Here is a 15882-nt window from a genome sequence, read left to right as displayed (position 1 = left end):
AAGTAGTAGTATTTGACCGAACTGGTCGAATACTGCTATGGGGGATCCTGCGCGGGACCGGGCACCGAGAGAGGAGAGGGAAGGCTCATTAGGACCGAGCCTTCCCTCTCCTTAGGTGTGTATCTGACTTTTTGATTTTTAAAGTGGTAAACCTTCACTTTAAGCCCCATACACACGCTCAACAGCGGTCTTTTATGCAGCACAATTGTTGAACAACTTTTGTGTTGAAACTGCTAAAAAAAATAATTTTCGCTATTGTTCAAAAAGCTGATAAGACCCAACTGTTGGATTGACTTCTTATCAGTCTTATCAGCTTTTTGAACAATAGCAAAATACTTCTGTTTTTAGTTGTTTCAACTTGTTTCACAACAAAAGTTGTTGAACAATTGTGCTGCATGAAAGGCCGCTGTTGAGCGTGTGTATGGGCCTTTACTTTAGACCTCTACAGCAAGCGGATAAGGGTGTGGTGATCATGTGACCACTTACTTTAGATTGTGTAGTGATAGGTATGCTAAATGTATTTCTTGTACTCTGATAAAAATCTAAATATTTTACTATGTGCTATTAGTGGAGCCATGTACAGTAGAGTCCTGGTTATTCGGAACTCAATTAACCAGCAGTTTCAACCAACCAGCGCAAATCGCCGGCAGTACTCAGTGGTGATGGACAACTTCTTAGGCTGTTTGTGGACACAGCCAGAACCATACACTGTTCCATTTCCAATGGCTCTTATTGTGGTTTTTCTCTCTCTGACCAGAGTTGAAATGCACATTAGCACTAGAGTTTAGATGAGCTGTAGCTATAACCCTGATAAGGCAATGTATGAGTCACGGACACATAGAGAAGCTGCATTATCACACCTGGATCTATATACTGTACAGAACTAGAGAAGTGATATTGTACATGAACACATCAGTTATCACACTGCATCTGCCAATACACAGAACTATCATGTAGATTTTGATGCCTCCTGGCTGTCCCACACAGGCATATATGACAGTCAGAGCAGAGAACCAGAAAAGCAAGCAGCTTTATATCTAGATATTCAGCAGATGTCAATAGAAGCAATAGTGCATATTTGTACATCATACTAACATAATGTCATAATAACATAACTAACAGAAGTTAGTGGACCTGAACTCAAGACATCCTCTGCTCTAAAAGATATGCAACAGCATAATAACCTTTAAACAAAAAACATTTCTTTGTTACAGCTGATACACATCCTGCAATAAATCTGCCTGGTTTCTACTCCCTACTTCCATGGAAGCAGACATATTGTTAACAGCCTGTGCTTTCAAATGAGCTTATCTGCTATTTCTGCCATGGCAGTCATGTGACACAGAGGATAGATCAAATTGCAACTTGTGATTAAACAAAAACGAGGGGGAATTAAACAGGCTAAACTCTCTAAATACATACAGGGTGCATTTCTGTTTTCCTTCTGTCCTGTGCAAGAGTTCAGGTCCACTTTAACAGTACAAAATGCTAAAGAAAATACTATGCATGCATATGTACACTGGTATGTTTATTATATAGATTATATCTGTGTATACAGTAGAGTCCTGGTTATCCAGAACTCCACTAACCAGCACAATTCGCCAGCAGTACTCCATGATGAAGGCTAACCTCTTTTTGTGGGCTGTGCTGTGCTTAGACTAGGCTCCACGGCTCCCCCAAGGTTACTATGCTTTCAATTACTGTATTTTAATGGTAAGTATATAGAGGAGTATAGTACTGTATGAGCTAGGCCTATTTTTAACATTGAATCTCAAGCAACCAGAAAGCACACTTAACCGGTATTGGCCAATCCCATGTTGGTGCCGGATAACCAAGGATGTGTGTGTGTGTGTGTGTGTGTATATTCTCCCTCCGTTAAAGCCACTCTTCCTGTGTGTGGGTTTTTGTTTTCTTTATAAAACCTCACTGAAGCCAATAGTACACTGTGTGTCTGTGTGTTACAGTAAATGCAAGTGCCTGCTTGTTTTTGTTTCCTGTCTTGGAGAGCTGAAATAAGGGCCCAGTCAAAAGTATAAATATAGATTTTCAGCTGGAATGTTGAGCAATTCCCTGATCTTCCTCCTTCTCGAGTGTATTTAAGGGTACCTCGCTTAATCATTGGCAAATTGTTAGCCATAGACCCATTTTCAGGGACTGTGGTTAAAAATATAAGAGACACAGGATCAGGAGGACTGCCAAGCAACTGGTATTGTTTAAAAGGTAATAAATATGGCAGTTATTATATCCCTCTCACCTCAGGTTTCCTTTAATATTTTTGGATATGTTAAACCTTGAACAAATGTATGCAAGTCTGCCTGCTTTGTCAGGAAATCTCTGTAATAGTTTCTCTCAAGGAGTGTTCTATAAGTGGGGTAGGCTGCACAGGGCACTTGAATTAGAAAGTCACACCTCACTGGTCCGCAAGATTTTCTTCCAGATGCCAATGCCAGACTCCGGCAGGGTATATGGTATGGGCTTTTGGGTAGGGCAGCAGACTTTCACTTACCTACATGGGGTTGCTCCATAGCCCCCCATCTATATGCCCTTAGGAAGAGGTTAGTTTCAGATGTTTGTTGAACTTGAGAATTTGTATTGAAGCTAGCAAAGTGATCATCAACCTGTTTCAGGCATAGCCTTGACTTAGGTCATTACCTGGTGGCTCTTGTCAGTATGGGCTTTGGGTTTACCACCATCAATGTAATGTTTTTTTTTCCAGGGCTGTGGAGTCGGTACAAATATCATCCGACCCCTCAGTTTATGAAACTTCCAACTCTTGGTACCCAAAATTACTCCGACTCAGTCTAATACTTACCAGGGTTGTGGATTTGTTGCAAAAAGCATCCTACTCCGTTTTTAAAACCATCGACTCCAGGTACTCAAAATTGCTCCCACTCAGACTCCAACGCCGACTCCACAGCCTTGGTTTTTTTTTTTTTCAGTGTTTATTTATTCTCTTGTTAGGCCTCTGATTGCACCCTACCTCCACTTATGTAATAGTCTCTGTCTCAGCTGTATAGCCGAAGGTTAGAGCCCACATATTAGGATATGGAAAGTAAGAGACTTTTAAAAAAAAAAATGGGTCTTGTGGGCTTTATTTGCAGCATGACTGCATGAGTAGTTTAGCTTTGAATAAAATTATCTATAGCATTGTGTAAAGAAAACATAATTTGATATATGCCTCTGCAGGTGGTTCGGTTGTGTCAAAATCAAAGACTTGCTTTGAAAAACAGTCCACCCTATATTCTGGATCTGCTTCCGGATACCTACCAACACCTTCGTACTATTATGTCTCGCTATGAAGGGAAGATGGAAATCCTTGGGGAAAACGAGTATTTCAGAGTATTCATGGAGAACCTTATGAAGAAGACAAAACAAACAATTAGTTTGTTTAAAGAAGGCAAGGAGCGTATGTATGAGGAGAATTCTCAGCCAAGGTTAGTTTCTATTCAGTATCTTATTGTATTTTTCCACCCTTTTTGCCAGTTTTTGTATTTGCTTTGCGACTACCCCTAAACTGTATATCCAAGACCATCCACCTATACTACCCAATTTTTAATATGTGTGGGCCACTGTGTAAAAAATAAATACGGAATGAAATGGTTCACACATTATTTAAACAATAGATGTTAGTGAAAATAGTGCAAAGATTAAATGTTGATTATGTAGAAATGTTTTCATAAACACTACACGCTTATTTTTTTAATTTATTGGCACCAAAAGGTGTGCAATGCAATAAAAAGGAAAAATAAATGTTAGAACATCCTACAACTGATTAGGTTAATAGGCATCCGGGTGGTAACATTATTCAGTACAAAAAAGCATCCCAGAGGAGCCGAGTCTTTCAGATGAAAAGTGGGGAGGGATACACCACTCTGTGAAACACTATGCCGGTAGTACAGTCATTTAAAGTGGACCCGAGCTCTTGCAAAGAACAGACTGAAAAGTGTTCATTCCACATAGAAATGTTGTAGACATCGGCTGCATTGAGCTGTTTATTTATGTGGAGTTGAGTGTAATTATATGTAGGAGTGTGTTATCTGTAGGCATGACTCACAGTACACCTCCGTATTCGCTGTACAGGTTAAATGATCAATAGGGGTCACTGGAGGGAATTTCAAAGATCCTCTGTGGCTTCCTATACTTAGTATAGCACATGCCAGCTCCAGGGATACTTTTAATATTGTACAGCAATATTGCTGCTATACAGTGATCCCTGGCCAAAGCGTTGTCAGTTACACCAGGTTTCCAGGTGGTCGTTATGCACTGTGAACTGACCATCTGCAAACTGCAACATGAAATTCACTGCTCTTTTTTTGACATATGTAAATTACATTATGTGTCAATTAACCGCATTTTAAAAACATTTTTCCTATTGTAACTTGCATGAACGGAGGCTTTGCTATTAGCCGTTAAAGTCGGGCGCCATTGACTTCCCGACTAACACAGATTTTGGCTAATGATCCCGTAAATGCGAAAGAATGTTCCTTCACCATGAACTGTCTGCCGGCAAACCTGTTGATCCATTACTACTTGCCACTGGATGCCCCAGAGGCTTCCCCGATCTTCCATGACCCCTCCGCTGCCGGCCAGACGCTATTCTTCTTTGCAGCCGCATTGCTCAGTAGCACAGAGACGTTTGTGCGCTGAGAAGAAAGCAGCACAGACTTTTTGGAAGTATGATTGAGTTGGCTTTTGTTTCGGGTTTTGGAGCTGCTGTAAAGTTTGAGACATCTTTGTTAGGGCTGGTTCACACTCAGATTGCGATTTTGCAGTGACTTATGTTTGTGATTCCAGTTAAATAGAACAAGAATCACATCGAAATCGCCCCCAAAATGCTTAATGTACGATGGTCGTGATTTATGCAAATCGCAGACGCTGCAGTGAGGATGATCCCACAGCGTTACATTAGTAACAGCGCTTTGCTAATTGCCGGTGATCGGCAAAGGCACCCCAAGCACACTGAAAGAGCTTTTTCTTCGCGCTTGTGATTTTAAAAGTGCTTGCTAATTTAATGCTATGAGCTTATTCTCACTTGAGCAATGAGATTTCATAAAAATCACTCATAGCATTAGCAAAAGCTTTTTTCAAGTTGCTAGCGCTAAAAAAAACTCTTGCAGTGTGCTATTAGTGAACATTTTCCTTGTAAAGGATGTGCTGTTTCACATAACTGAGGAGTGCAGATCTGGTGTCTGTAGCATTTCTGTGATGAGTGATCATTAGCTACAATAGATGTTGTAGGGTGCAGTAAGGGTTCATGTAGAGGTGCACTGATGATGTTCAGTTTGTACAGATCACTTTTCCAACTTTACAGTTATTGATGTGCAAATAGTGAATTCTATGTACCGTATTTGTGTGTTGAGTTTGATGTGTACAGTAGAAGCCCAGAGGTGATGAGTATTTAGCAGGTGAGACCTCACTGAAAAACGCTTGGGCACCCACAGTTTAGTTTACACTATTTCATACTGCCAAAGGGCAAAACTTCCTGCTCCGCACAAATATAGCAGCACATGTTAGTATTACTCATGATTATTTCCTCACACAGAGCGCTGTGGATGTCTGCTGCTGATAGACAAAACATTCAAGTGTAGCATACATATGTGGGGGAGGGGAATGTAGAACATACTGTTTATACATTACAAGCTGCACAATGCAGTTGCTGGTTAGATGGGGTTTTGTAAAGAAGTAATTTTACTTTACTGCTGCAGTAAGTGAATCTCTGATATTTCAAGGCTGGCAGGTGACTGATTCTAAAAGAAAACTGCTAAGAGGCTGGCATCTCTATAGCCTTTCTGTTTACAGCAAAGTCCCTGTTATCCGGCACCATAGGGATTGGCTGTTAGTGGATAAGTGTTCTTTCTGGTTGCTTGAGGCTGAATGTTAAAAATAGGCCTAGCTAATACAGAATCACAAACACTGGTTCGCACGACAGCCGGGGGCCCCAGCCTCTCTCACTTGCTGGGGCCCCCAAACCACCATGCGATACCCAGAGGGAAATGTGGGCGAGCCCTGGCTCTCTCACCTCCAGGGACTTCACCTAGCTAATACAGTACAATCCCCGACTCTGTATACATACCTCTGTATTAAATGTTAAAATACAGTATTTGAAAGTATATTAACCATGTGATGGCCATGGAATCCATTCTAAGCACAGCAAAGCCTACAAAAAGCCTAAGAAGTTGGCCTGTGAGTACTGCTGAAGATTTGTTCTGGGTGGTTGAGACTTCTGGTTAGTTGAGTTCTGGATAACTGGGACTCTGCTGTATTAAGGTTTTCATCAAAACCAAGTACAACTGTTAGTGGGGTCACTGAGTACAAGGCAGGCAAAAAAGGCGCCGGTCATTTGGGCGCCGCCATAGGCTGTAAAGTGAATTACGGCTATACCGGTGATGAGATGGTAATTTGGGCCCTAAAAATGTATTTCCTTTTAAACAACGCACATTTCCTGGCTGTCCTGCCCCTTGGGGTAATTTCCTCGGGAAGGGGAAGCCTCTGGATTCTAATGAGACTACCCCTGTCTTCTTCAACCTTCTGGATCCAGCACTGGCAGCTCCCGAACAGTGTGTGGCAACATTTACCTATTCCTGCGCAGGCACAGTACAAGTATCCCCTCGTGCTCCAGTGGAAATATCTGAGCCTGATCGGGTCCGCTCTACTGTGCGAGTCGCCTGTGCAGTAGGGCGGACCCAATTAGACTCGGCTATTTCTGCTAGAGCCCAAGCGGAAGCTTATACTTCGCCTGCCCAGGAAGGGGGGAGCCTCATTAGACACAGAACATATATATTGCGCGTTTCTCCTGGCAGACTCAAAGCGCCAGAGCTGGAGAGCGCTCTATAGGCAGTAGCAGTGTTAGGGAGACTTGCCTAAGGTCTCCTGCTGAATAGGTGCTGGCTTACTGAACAGGCAGAGCCGAGATTCGAACCCTGGTCTCCTGTCAGAAGCAGAGCCCTTAAAGGGAAGGTCCAAGCAAAATAAAAAAATGAGTTTCACTTACCTGGGGCTTCTACCAGCCCCATGCAGCCATCCTGTGCCCTCGTAGTCACTCACTGCTGCTCCAGTCCCCCGCCGGCAGCTTGTCGACCTCGGAGGTCGGCAGGCCGCATTGCGTACATTTTTACGCATTCCCACTAGTGCAGGAACATTAACACATACATTTTTACGCGTTACTGATTCAATGCGTACATTTTTACGCATTAAACCAGTAATGCGTAAAAATGTATGCGTTAATGTTCCTGCACTAACAGGAATGCGTAAAAATGTACGCAATGCGGCCCGCCGACCTCCGAGGTTGGCAAGCTGCCAGAGGGGGACTGGAGCAGCAGTGAGTGACTACGAGGGCACAGGATGGCTGCATGGGGCTGGTAGAAGCCCCAGGTAAGTGAAACTCATTTTTTTTTTATTTTGCTTGGACCTTCCCTTTAACCATTACACTATCCTAAACAAGGTGTAAAAAAGATGTAAATAAGTTGCACTAAAATTTAGATTTCATGTAAACTATAGGATGCTTGAAATTGGACCAACACAAGTTGTCAGGATGTTATTCTGATTGGTTCAATTTCAAGCTGCATATAAATTACATGAAATTTGATTTTTAGGCAAACTTATTTGCATCTCATTCATCATCTATAACCAAGAGACCAGTGCCCCGGACCTTCAGAAAGTTTGCAGCCATGCTCCTCTTTGGGCTCGTGTGGCTGTACTGCACCTGCACAAGTACGCCGTGCCTGCACAATAGCGCGGAGCAACATGTACATGGCCAGGAGTGCGGCCACAAGAACATATCCAACAAGCTCTTGTTGGATACATTCAGAGGATCTGTGTGCAGCAACAGTGGGGGCAAGGAGGACATGAGAAGCCAATGAACTGTCCAGAGGCCATCTAGATAAGTATCTAACTTTTTTTTTTTTTTTTCTCCTGCCTTGGGTTCACTGTAAAGCAAACCTGTAACATTGCAAAGAACAAAAAAAGTTAGATACTAGGCTTCCTGGAAAGGCCACACTTGTACACGAAGGACTGTAAGCAAGAAGAGTATCTTGACTAGCGGTGGTGGGGTTGAGGAGGGCATGGGAAGCCTCTGTGTGGTGCCCTCTTCTTAGGCAAATTTCTAACTCCAGCCCACGCGTGAGTGATTGACAGTGGCGCTCACGCAGGCACAGTAGAGGACGACCTTGCAAAGTCTACCTCTGCACAAGGCGGGGACCCCAGGCAACGAGGGAAATATCGGCGGCAAGGGGCTGGAGGAAGCCCCGGGTAGGTAGAGCTTGCCTAGCTTAAATTGGCTGACATTTACTTTAAGGCTACTTTCACACTGGGGTATTGTGGTGTGTTGTGTTGGACAATGTAATCGCATTGCTAAGGTAATGCAAATATATTGTAATGGTACCATTTAAAATAACTACATACAGTGGTTTGCAAAAGTATTTGGCCCCCTTGAAGTTTTCCACATTTTGTTATATTACTGCCACAAACCTGAATCAATTTTATTAGAATTCCACGTGAAAGACCAATACAAAGTGTTGTACATGTGAGAAGTGAAACAAAAATTATACATGATTCCAAACATTTTTTTTTAGAAATAACTGCAAAGTGGGATGTGTGTGATTATTTAGCCCCCTTTGGTCTGAGTGCAGTCAGTTGCCCATAGACATTGCCTGATGGGTGCTAATGATTAGAGTGCACCTGTGTGTAATGTAATCACAGTACAAATACAGCTGCTCTGTGACGGCCTCAGAGGTTGTCTAAGAGAATATTGGGAGCAACAGCACCATGAAGTCCAAAGAACACACCAGACAGGTCAGGTATAAAGTTATTGAGAAATTTTAAAGCAGGCTTAGGCTACAAAAAGATTTCCACAGCCTTGAACATCCCACGGAGCACTGTTCAAGCGATCATTCAGAAATGGAAGGAGTATGGCACAACTGTAAACCTACCATGACAAGGCTGTCCACCTAAACTCACAGGTCGAACAAGGAGAGCGCTGATCATAAATGCAGTCAAGAGGTCCATGGTGACTCTGGACGAGCTGCAGAGAACTACAGCTCAGGATGGGGAATCTGTCCATAGGACAGTTATTAGTCGTGCACTGCAAAAAGCTGGCCTTTATGGAAGAGTGGCAAGAATGCCATTGTTAACAGAAAAGCATAAGAAGTCCAGTTTGAAGTCTGCCACAAGCCATGTGGGGAGGGGGGGGGGGGGGGACACAGCAAACATGTGGAAGAAGGTGCTCTGGTCAGATGAGACCAAAATTTAACTTTTTGGCCAAAATGCAAAACGCTACGTGTGGCGGAAAACTAACAATGCACATGACTCTGAGCACACCATCCCCACTGTCAAATGTGGTGGTGGCAGCATCATGCTCTAGGAATGCTTCTCTTCAGCAGGGGCAGGAAAGCTGGTCAGAGTTAATGTGAAGATGGATGGAGCCAAATACAGGGCAATCTTGGAAGAAAACCTCTTGGAGTCTGCAAAAGACTTGAGACTGGGGTGGAGGTTCACCTTCCAGCAGGACAACGACCCTAACCATATAGCCAGGGCAACAATGGAATGGTTTAAAACAAAACATACCCATGTGTTAGAATGGTCCAGTCAAAGTCCAGATCTAAATCCAATCGAGAATCTGTGGCAAGATCTGAAAACTGCTGTTCACAAACGCTGTCAATCTAATCTGACTGATTAGGAAACTAGGACAATAATGACAACTGAAGTGAGGGGTATGTTGAGGCTGCCATATTTATTTATTTTTTAAAGAGTCTGAAGCCATATTAAAAATGGCTTTTTAGCTTATATTCAGCAGGGGCATGTTTGCCCCTGCTAAAATGCCGCTATCCCGCGGCATAATGAGGGGTCTTTACCCCCCAAATCCCCCCTGCAAAATCCACGACTTTCTCGGTTGTTGATTTTGCTGCCCCTGTGCGCTTCCGTGTAAGGCAGAGCTATGAGCTGCAGCCCTGCCTCACACACGTCTGTCAGCGGTGGATCTCCGCCTCTCCCCTGCCCCTCTCAGCGAAGGCAGACTTAGAGGGGCGGGGGAGAGCCTGAGATCCGCCGCTGATAGACGCGTGTGAGGCAGGGCTGCAGCTCATAGCCCTGCCTCACTGAAGCACTCCCGGAGGTAGCAGAGGGGATTTCAGGGGTAAAGACCCCTCGTTATGCCGCGGGATAGTGGCGTTTTAGCATGGGCAAACATGCCCCTGCTGAATATAAGCTAAAAAGCCATTTTTAATATGGCTTCAGACTCTCTTTTTAAGAGTCCCAGCTATCCTGCTGATCCTCTGCCTCTAATACTTTGTCATAGACCCTGAACAAGCATGCAGCAGATCAGGTGTTTCTGACATTATTGTCAGATCTGACAAGATTAGTTGCTTGCTTTTTACTGGTGTTATTCAGACATTGCTGCAGCCAAATAGATACGCTGGGCTACCAGGCAACTGGTATGGTTTAGAAGTAAATAAATATGGAAGCCTCCATATTCTTCTCACTTCAGTTATTCTTTAATTCCCCCTCCTCCCCCCACCCTCTTCACTGTCCATCATCCTGGCTGTTAGTGTAATTCTGTGGCACCCATTGGCATCCTGGACAGCAGGATTGTAAGAGGCTGGTTTGTAAAAGCAGAAGTACCTCTGAGATGGTGCAAACAAAATAAGGTCATCAGCATTGCTGGGGTGAGGAAACCCTAGAGAGCCATCAAGTTGTAAAGAATAATACATTCAGTTGTGCTGCAGTTATGTGCTTTGCTTCTACTCTCTGCAGTTTTCTGTGCTCTGTTTGCCAGGCACGTATGCTGCTGTTTCTGCAGTTTTGTGATGAGGAAGTATTTGAATGTAGACTTCATATTCCTACTTTCGTAAACTGCAGCTACAGATACTTCCTGTTGAACTGCTGATTTAACTCTTGATAATCTGTTACAGTTAAAGAGGAACTGTACTGGAAATAACTTTTTTTTTTTTTTTTTTTACAATTCTACTTTTAGTGTTTTCCCACTAAAAAAATAATCTTTCCTCATCCTGATTTTCCTTTCTGAAATATATCACCAATGGTGACATATTTACTGCTGGAAGGTACATATCTGCAGAATGTTTTGGTCTTGTTCACACTGGGCAAAACAGATGGCCATGCATTTGGAACGCAATGCACGCAATCACACCTTATCCGTATTGCACTGCTGGTACTACAGTGAATGAGTCAGCTCTGCGTTCTGCTAAAATTGTGTGCAGCAGTGCGATATCTTATCGCATTGCTGCACAGCACATAAAGTGTGAATGTCAGGCAGTGCAGTCTATGCACTTCTGATGTTCTTGGATTTTACGCACCATGTGTGTAGCCGCCATGCACACAGCAAGGCGTATAGTGTGATCAGACTTGCTCAGTAGAAAGTCAGTAGTAGTCCGTAGAAATAACACCTGGGCCCATATGTAATTCCCCTTTTCTCCTAGATCATCATTTTTCATCTTCTAGTTCAAATAACTTTTCCAGCATTTTTAAACTGAAAATGTACTGAAAAGTTGGTGACAACTAACTATAAAAAATATTTTGCGTATGTTCTTGCTTTTTGGTGGCTTTAAAAGGCATTGTATTGACAAGTTAAAAACTATCACCTAGGAGAAAACTCAGGAGGAAAAGTTAATTGCAAATGGGCCATGGTCTCCCAGAATGCTCTGGGAGGAGAGTTCCACATAGCTAAACAGCCTAGGCTCTGATATCACTGGGAGGGCAGGGCTTCATACCACAATATACAGTAATATATAGCTATAGGAAGTTTCTGATGCTGAAACCAAGATAATCGACATAAATGTGGGTACCCTGAATAATTTACTACATGTGAAATTGACACTGAATTTGCTCTTTAAAGTGGATCCAAGATAAACTTTTACTCATTGTATAATTGTGTTCCTTTCATATAGTTTATATGGCATTCCTCAAGCCAAATACGTTGTTGTTGTTGTAATACTCTTAATTCCCTATAAATTAAACAAGCCTCTCCCACAGCTCCTTTTGTACCATGGCACTGTAGCAAGGGCTTATGGGAGCTCAGTCTGGGCAGGAGGAGGTTACCAGCCATTGATTTCAGAGGCAGAGGGGAGGAGAAGAGGGGACTGAATTTACACACAGGCAAGCTGATAGCATCTCCAGCCCTCAGCTTGTGACAACAAACATGGCTGCCCTCATTGTATCACAGGAATAGATAACCATAAAACTTTTGAAGCTGTTTGCAGCTAGATATGCTGTGTAAACTATCTAAACTTTAGATAAGATATATAGACAAGTTACTTGTTATAGTTTTTCATCTCGGATCCGCTTTAAGTTCACCACTTCTACATGGGGAGTCCGAGTAAGCTGTGTTCATCAATTAGCTAAAGGAGCCTAAAATCAACCCCATTAGACAAACATTGGAAATGGTTGAAGCGAAGATGAAGTTCAGTGGTTTTTTCAGACAAGTCAGCGGTTATATTTTTAGCTTGCTAGATCTTTTCTGGTCAACCTTTTTAGTTTGTTTTTTTTGTGACATGGAAATGTCACGTAGTAATAACCGTGTAACCATGAAACGGCATGCTACACAAGCTCGCCAAACGGGACTGTTAAGTGTTGAAGCATGTCAATCATAAAAGACTGACACTCTCTGCAGAGTTCTAGTGCATAGTGTATTGCCATTGTTCTCTTGAGAAATAGAAATGTGTTCTATAATGTGACAGGTCACTAGCTGACTTTGTGATGAAAAAGCTGGTTGTGTTAGATGCCAGGGAAATGGTACCTGCTTACACTGAATCCATTGTGATGTGCATGCAGTGCCAGTCCTTTGTAACATGTGTTGTCTGCTAGTGCACAGCTCTGCTTGTGTTATGATTATAACTTTTGTTACAATACACTGCAACGCACGTAGTGTGAATGCATCCTAACAGAATTTAGCAGAGACTATGCAGGGACAGGACCTGAATGAAGCTGGCTGTAGGAAAGGTCAACTGGCGAGCGAGGTTCATGTGGACTGGACACAAGTCAATGATGGCTGCAAACATGGTCAGAATTCTTAGGATAAACAAAATGACGAGGTTTCTTCTTAAAGAGGAGCTGTTAGGTATAAGGTCTCAGAGAAAATAAACACATATATCAGTAGCTAAAGATTGGCTGTACTTACATTACATATGCATTTCACTGTCCACGTTTGGATTTCACAGAATTTGTATATAGTATATGCAGAGAATGATGCTCCTGACAGCCCATGGCAGGTTCCATGTTTGTGAAGCCAAATGTGTCGTCATGTCCTGCCTGCTTCTGATCACAGAACAGCTCGTACAGAAAAACACAGTGTGCAGTGAATATTAATGAGCCATGTGGCTAGGAACAATAGCGGACTCCTGCAGAGTAATCTTCCCGGAGATTTATCTGTGCTGTGAGTTTAGAAGCTGCTGAAACTTGATCCCGTCTTCTCCTTAGCAGCCGAGGGGAGGGCCCCAGAATGCTTTGCAGTATGGAATGCGGCTTGCGTCCTCCTTAGGAGCTTAGCTTTGGTGATAAGCACACATTAAATGTAAGAGAGATTTTTATCTTTAGTAATGTCTTGGCTTCTGTCTAAACTGTTTAACACAGGAGAATAGAGGTTTAAATTAGCTTCTGCAGCCTGACAGTTACTCTTTAAAGAGAACCTAACCTGAGAGGGATATGGATGTTTCCTTTTAAACAATACCAGTTGCTTAGCAGTCCTGCTGATCTTTTTGATAGCAGTAGTGTTTACATCACACACCTGAAACAAGCATGCAGCTAATCCAGTCTGACTTCAGTCAGAGCAGCTGATCTGCATGCTTGTTGAGGGGCTGTGGCTAAAAGTATTAGAGACACAGGATCAGCAGGAGAGTCAGGAAACTGGTATTATTTTAAAAGGAAAAATCCATATCCTTCTCAGTTTAGGTTCCCTTTAAAGTGGATTGAAAGTCAGCCTTTCTACTTTGCTCTAAAAGATTCCTCACAGCTTTAAAGCTACTATCCCAGATTTTTTTTCCGAGCAGAACATCACTGAAATGGTTAAACAGAGCACTTCGTCTTGCTATTCAGCTTCAAATCCGCATCCAGACAGTATGTTTGTTTACATTCCAATGTTGAGGTGTGTGTGTGTGTGTCTGTGTGTGTCTGTGTGTGTCTGTGTGTGTCTGTGTGTGTCTGTGTGTGTCTGTGTGTGTCTGTGTGTGTCTGTGTGTGTCTGTGTCTGTGTGTGTCTGTGTGTGTGTGTGTCTGTGTGTGTGTGTGTGTCTGTCTGTGTGTGTGTGTGTCTGTCTGTGTGTGTGTGTGTCTGTCTGTGTGTGTGTGTGTCTGTGTGTGTCTGTGTGTGTGTCTGTGTGTGTCTGTGTGTGTGTCTGTGTGTGTGTGTGTGTGTCTGTGTGTGTGTGTGTGTCTGCTTCAGGCACACACAGAGCTCAGAACAATGTATTAGAAGATTTTAATATATAATAAAAAGCAGTTAGACTTAAATGCAATGGCAGCTTTAAGGACAAGAAAAACTACACTTTGGAAACTTGTAATTTGTAGACAGACAATATTACTTGTGCACAAAAGCAAATATGATAACTGTATGAGTAATAAAAAGTAGGTAAACACATTTTTATTGAATGTTATGTCAGTTTCAGACCACTTAAAACATATAGGGCTACTAAGTTCAACATATCAGAGAGGCATCGTAATCAAGTTGGTTGTCCGGTACTGTAAGGGTAGCCATACATCTAGAGATGATGGGCAGATTCGACCAAGATACCGTTCTCTCTCATCGAATCTGATGAGAGAGATCTGTTGTGTGCCTATATATATATCACAGGCCGAGTCCCAATCAATTTCATGCTAAAATTGATCTGGAATCGGCCTTGTGATGCCACATCGGCTGTCGTCCCCCCCCCCCCCCCCCCTTCTGTTCAATGAGCCCAGTGCACTATGCATTACCTGTCTGTGTCCACCTTGGGCTCCAAACACCATCCTTCATCCATACACATGCCATACGTGGTTGCCGGCGTACCCATGAGCGCATGTGTCATAACTTTCAGCGCTTTGAGTCCCCAGGGAGAAAAGCACTATATAAATATTATTGTTATTGTTATTGTTATAACACATGTGCCCACGTTACTCTGGCAACCATGTGGGGCATGTGTATGGATCAATGACTTGGCCCAGAGCCAGCGGCAGACAGACAGGTACTGTTATGTATAGTGCACTGGGCACCGGAGGGAAAGCATTGGGGGTTTTTGCCACGTTAGTTGCTCGTCCCGATATCACTCGCCATTATGTCACGCGCACAAACCAGCAAGTCAGCCCTACATCTTGCAGCATGTCCACCCAACTCGTGACCAATTTCGGCCCAAAATTGGTTGCATCGTCAAATGGGAATGCGCTTGGCAGCACCGATTTTCATTCAATTATAATAATCGAATTGGACAGTCGATCTTCTGCCAAGTAGCCTGATGTATGGCCACCCTAAAGCGGATCTGAGATGAAAAACTAACTATAACAAGTAACTTGTCTATATATCTTATCTAAAGTTTAGACAGCACATTTAGCTGCAAACAGCTTTAATAGAATATGAATATTTCTTCCTGTGATACAATGACAGCAGCCATGTTGTTTGTAAACATTACACAGAGGCAGGCTTATCTGCATCTTGAGCAAAATAACCTAATCCCCCCCCCCCTCCTCCTCCCCTCTGCCTCTGAAATCTCTGGCTAGTAATACCTCCCCCTCCTCCTGCCCAGACTGAGCTCCGATGAGCCCTTGCTACTGTCTGATAGTGCCTTGGCTCTCTGAAAATCTGTGGGCGTGGCTTGTTTAGTTTATAGGGAATTAGAGTATTAAAACAAAAACAAAGTATTTGGCTTGAGGAATGCCCTATAAACAATAGGAAAGGAACACAATTAT

General features: G+C 43.0%; 1 protein-coding gene across 1 annotated transcript in view; it reads left to right on the top strand.

Moving 5' to 3' along the window:
- Positions 1-15882, top strand: part of CBL (Cbl proto-oncogene) — a 100252-nt gene that overhangs the window by 40704 nt on the left and 43666 nt on the right. Inside the window, exon 2 of the mRNA XM_068240970.1 lies at positions 3187-3434. Coding sequence (XP_068097071.1) covers positions 3187-3434 — 248 coding nt within the window. The remainder of the gene's footprint in view (positions 1-3186; positions 3435-15882) is intronic.

Source organism: Hyperolius riggenbachi, chromosome 6 (genome assembly GCF_040937935.1).
Source record: "Hyperolius riggenbachi isolate aHypRig1 chromosome 6, aHypRig1.pri, whole genome shotgun sequence".
Taxonomy (NCBI): Eukaryota; Metazoa; Chordata; class Amphibia; order Anura; family Hyperoliidae; genus Hyperolius; species Hyperolius riggenbachi.
This window is presented reverse-complemented; position numbering and strand designations above follow the sequence as displayed.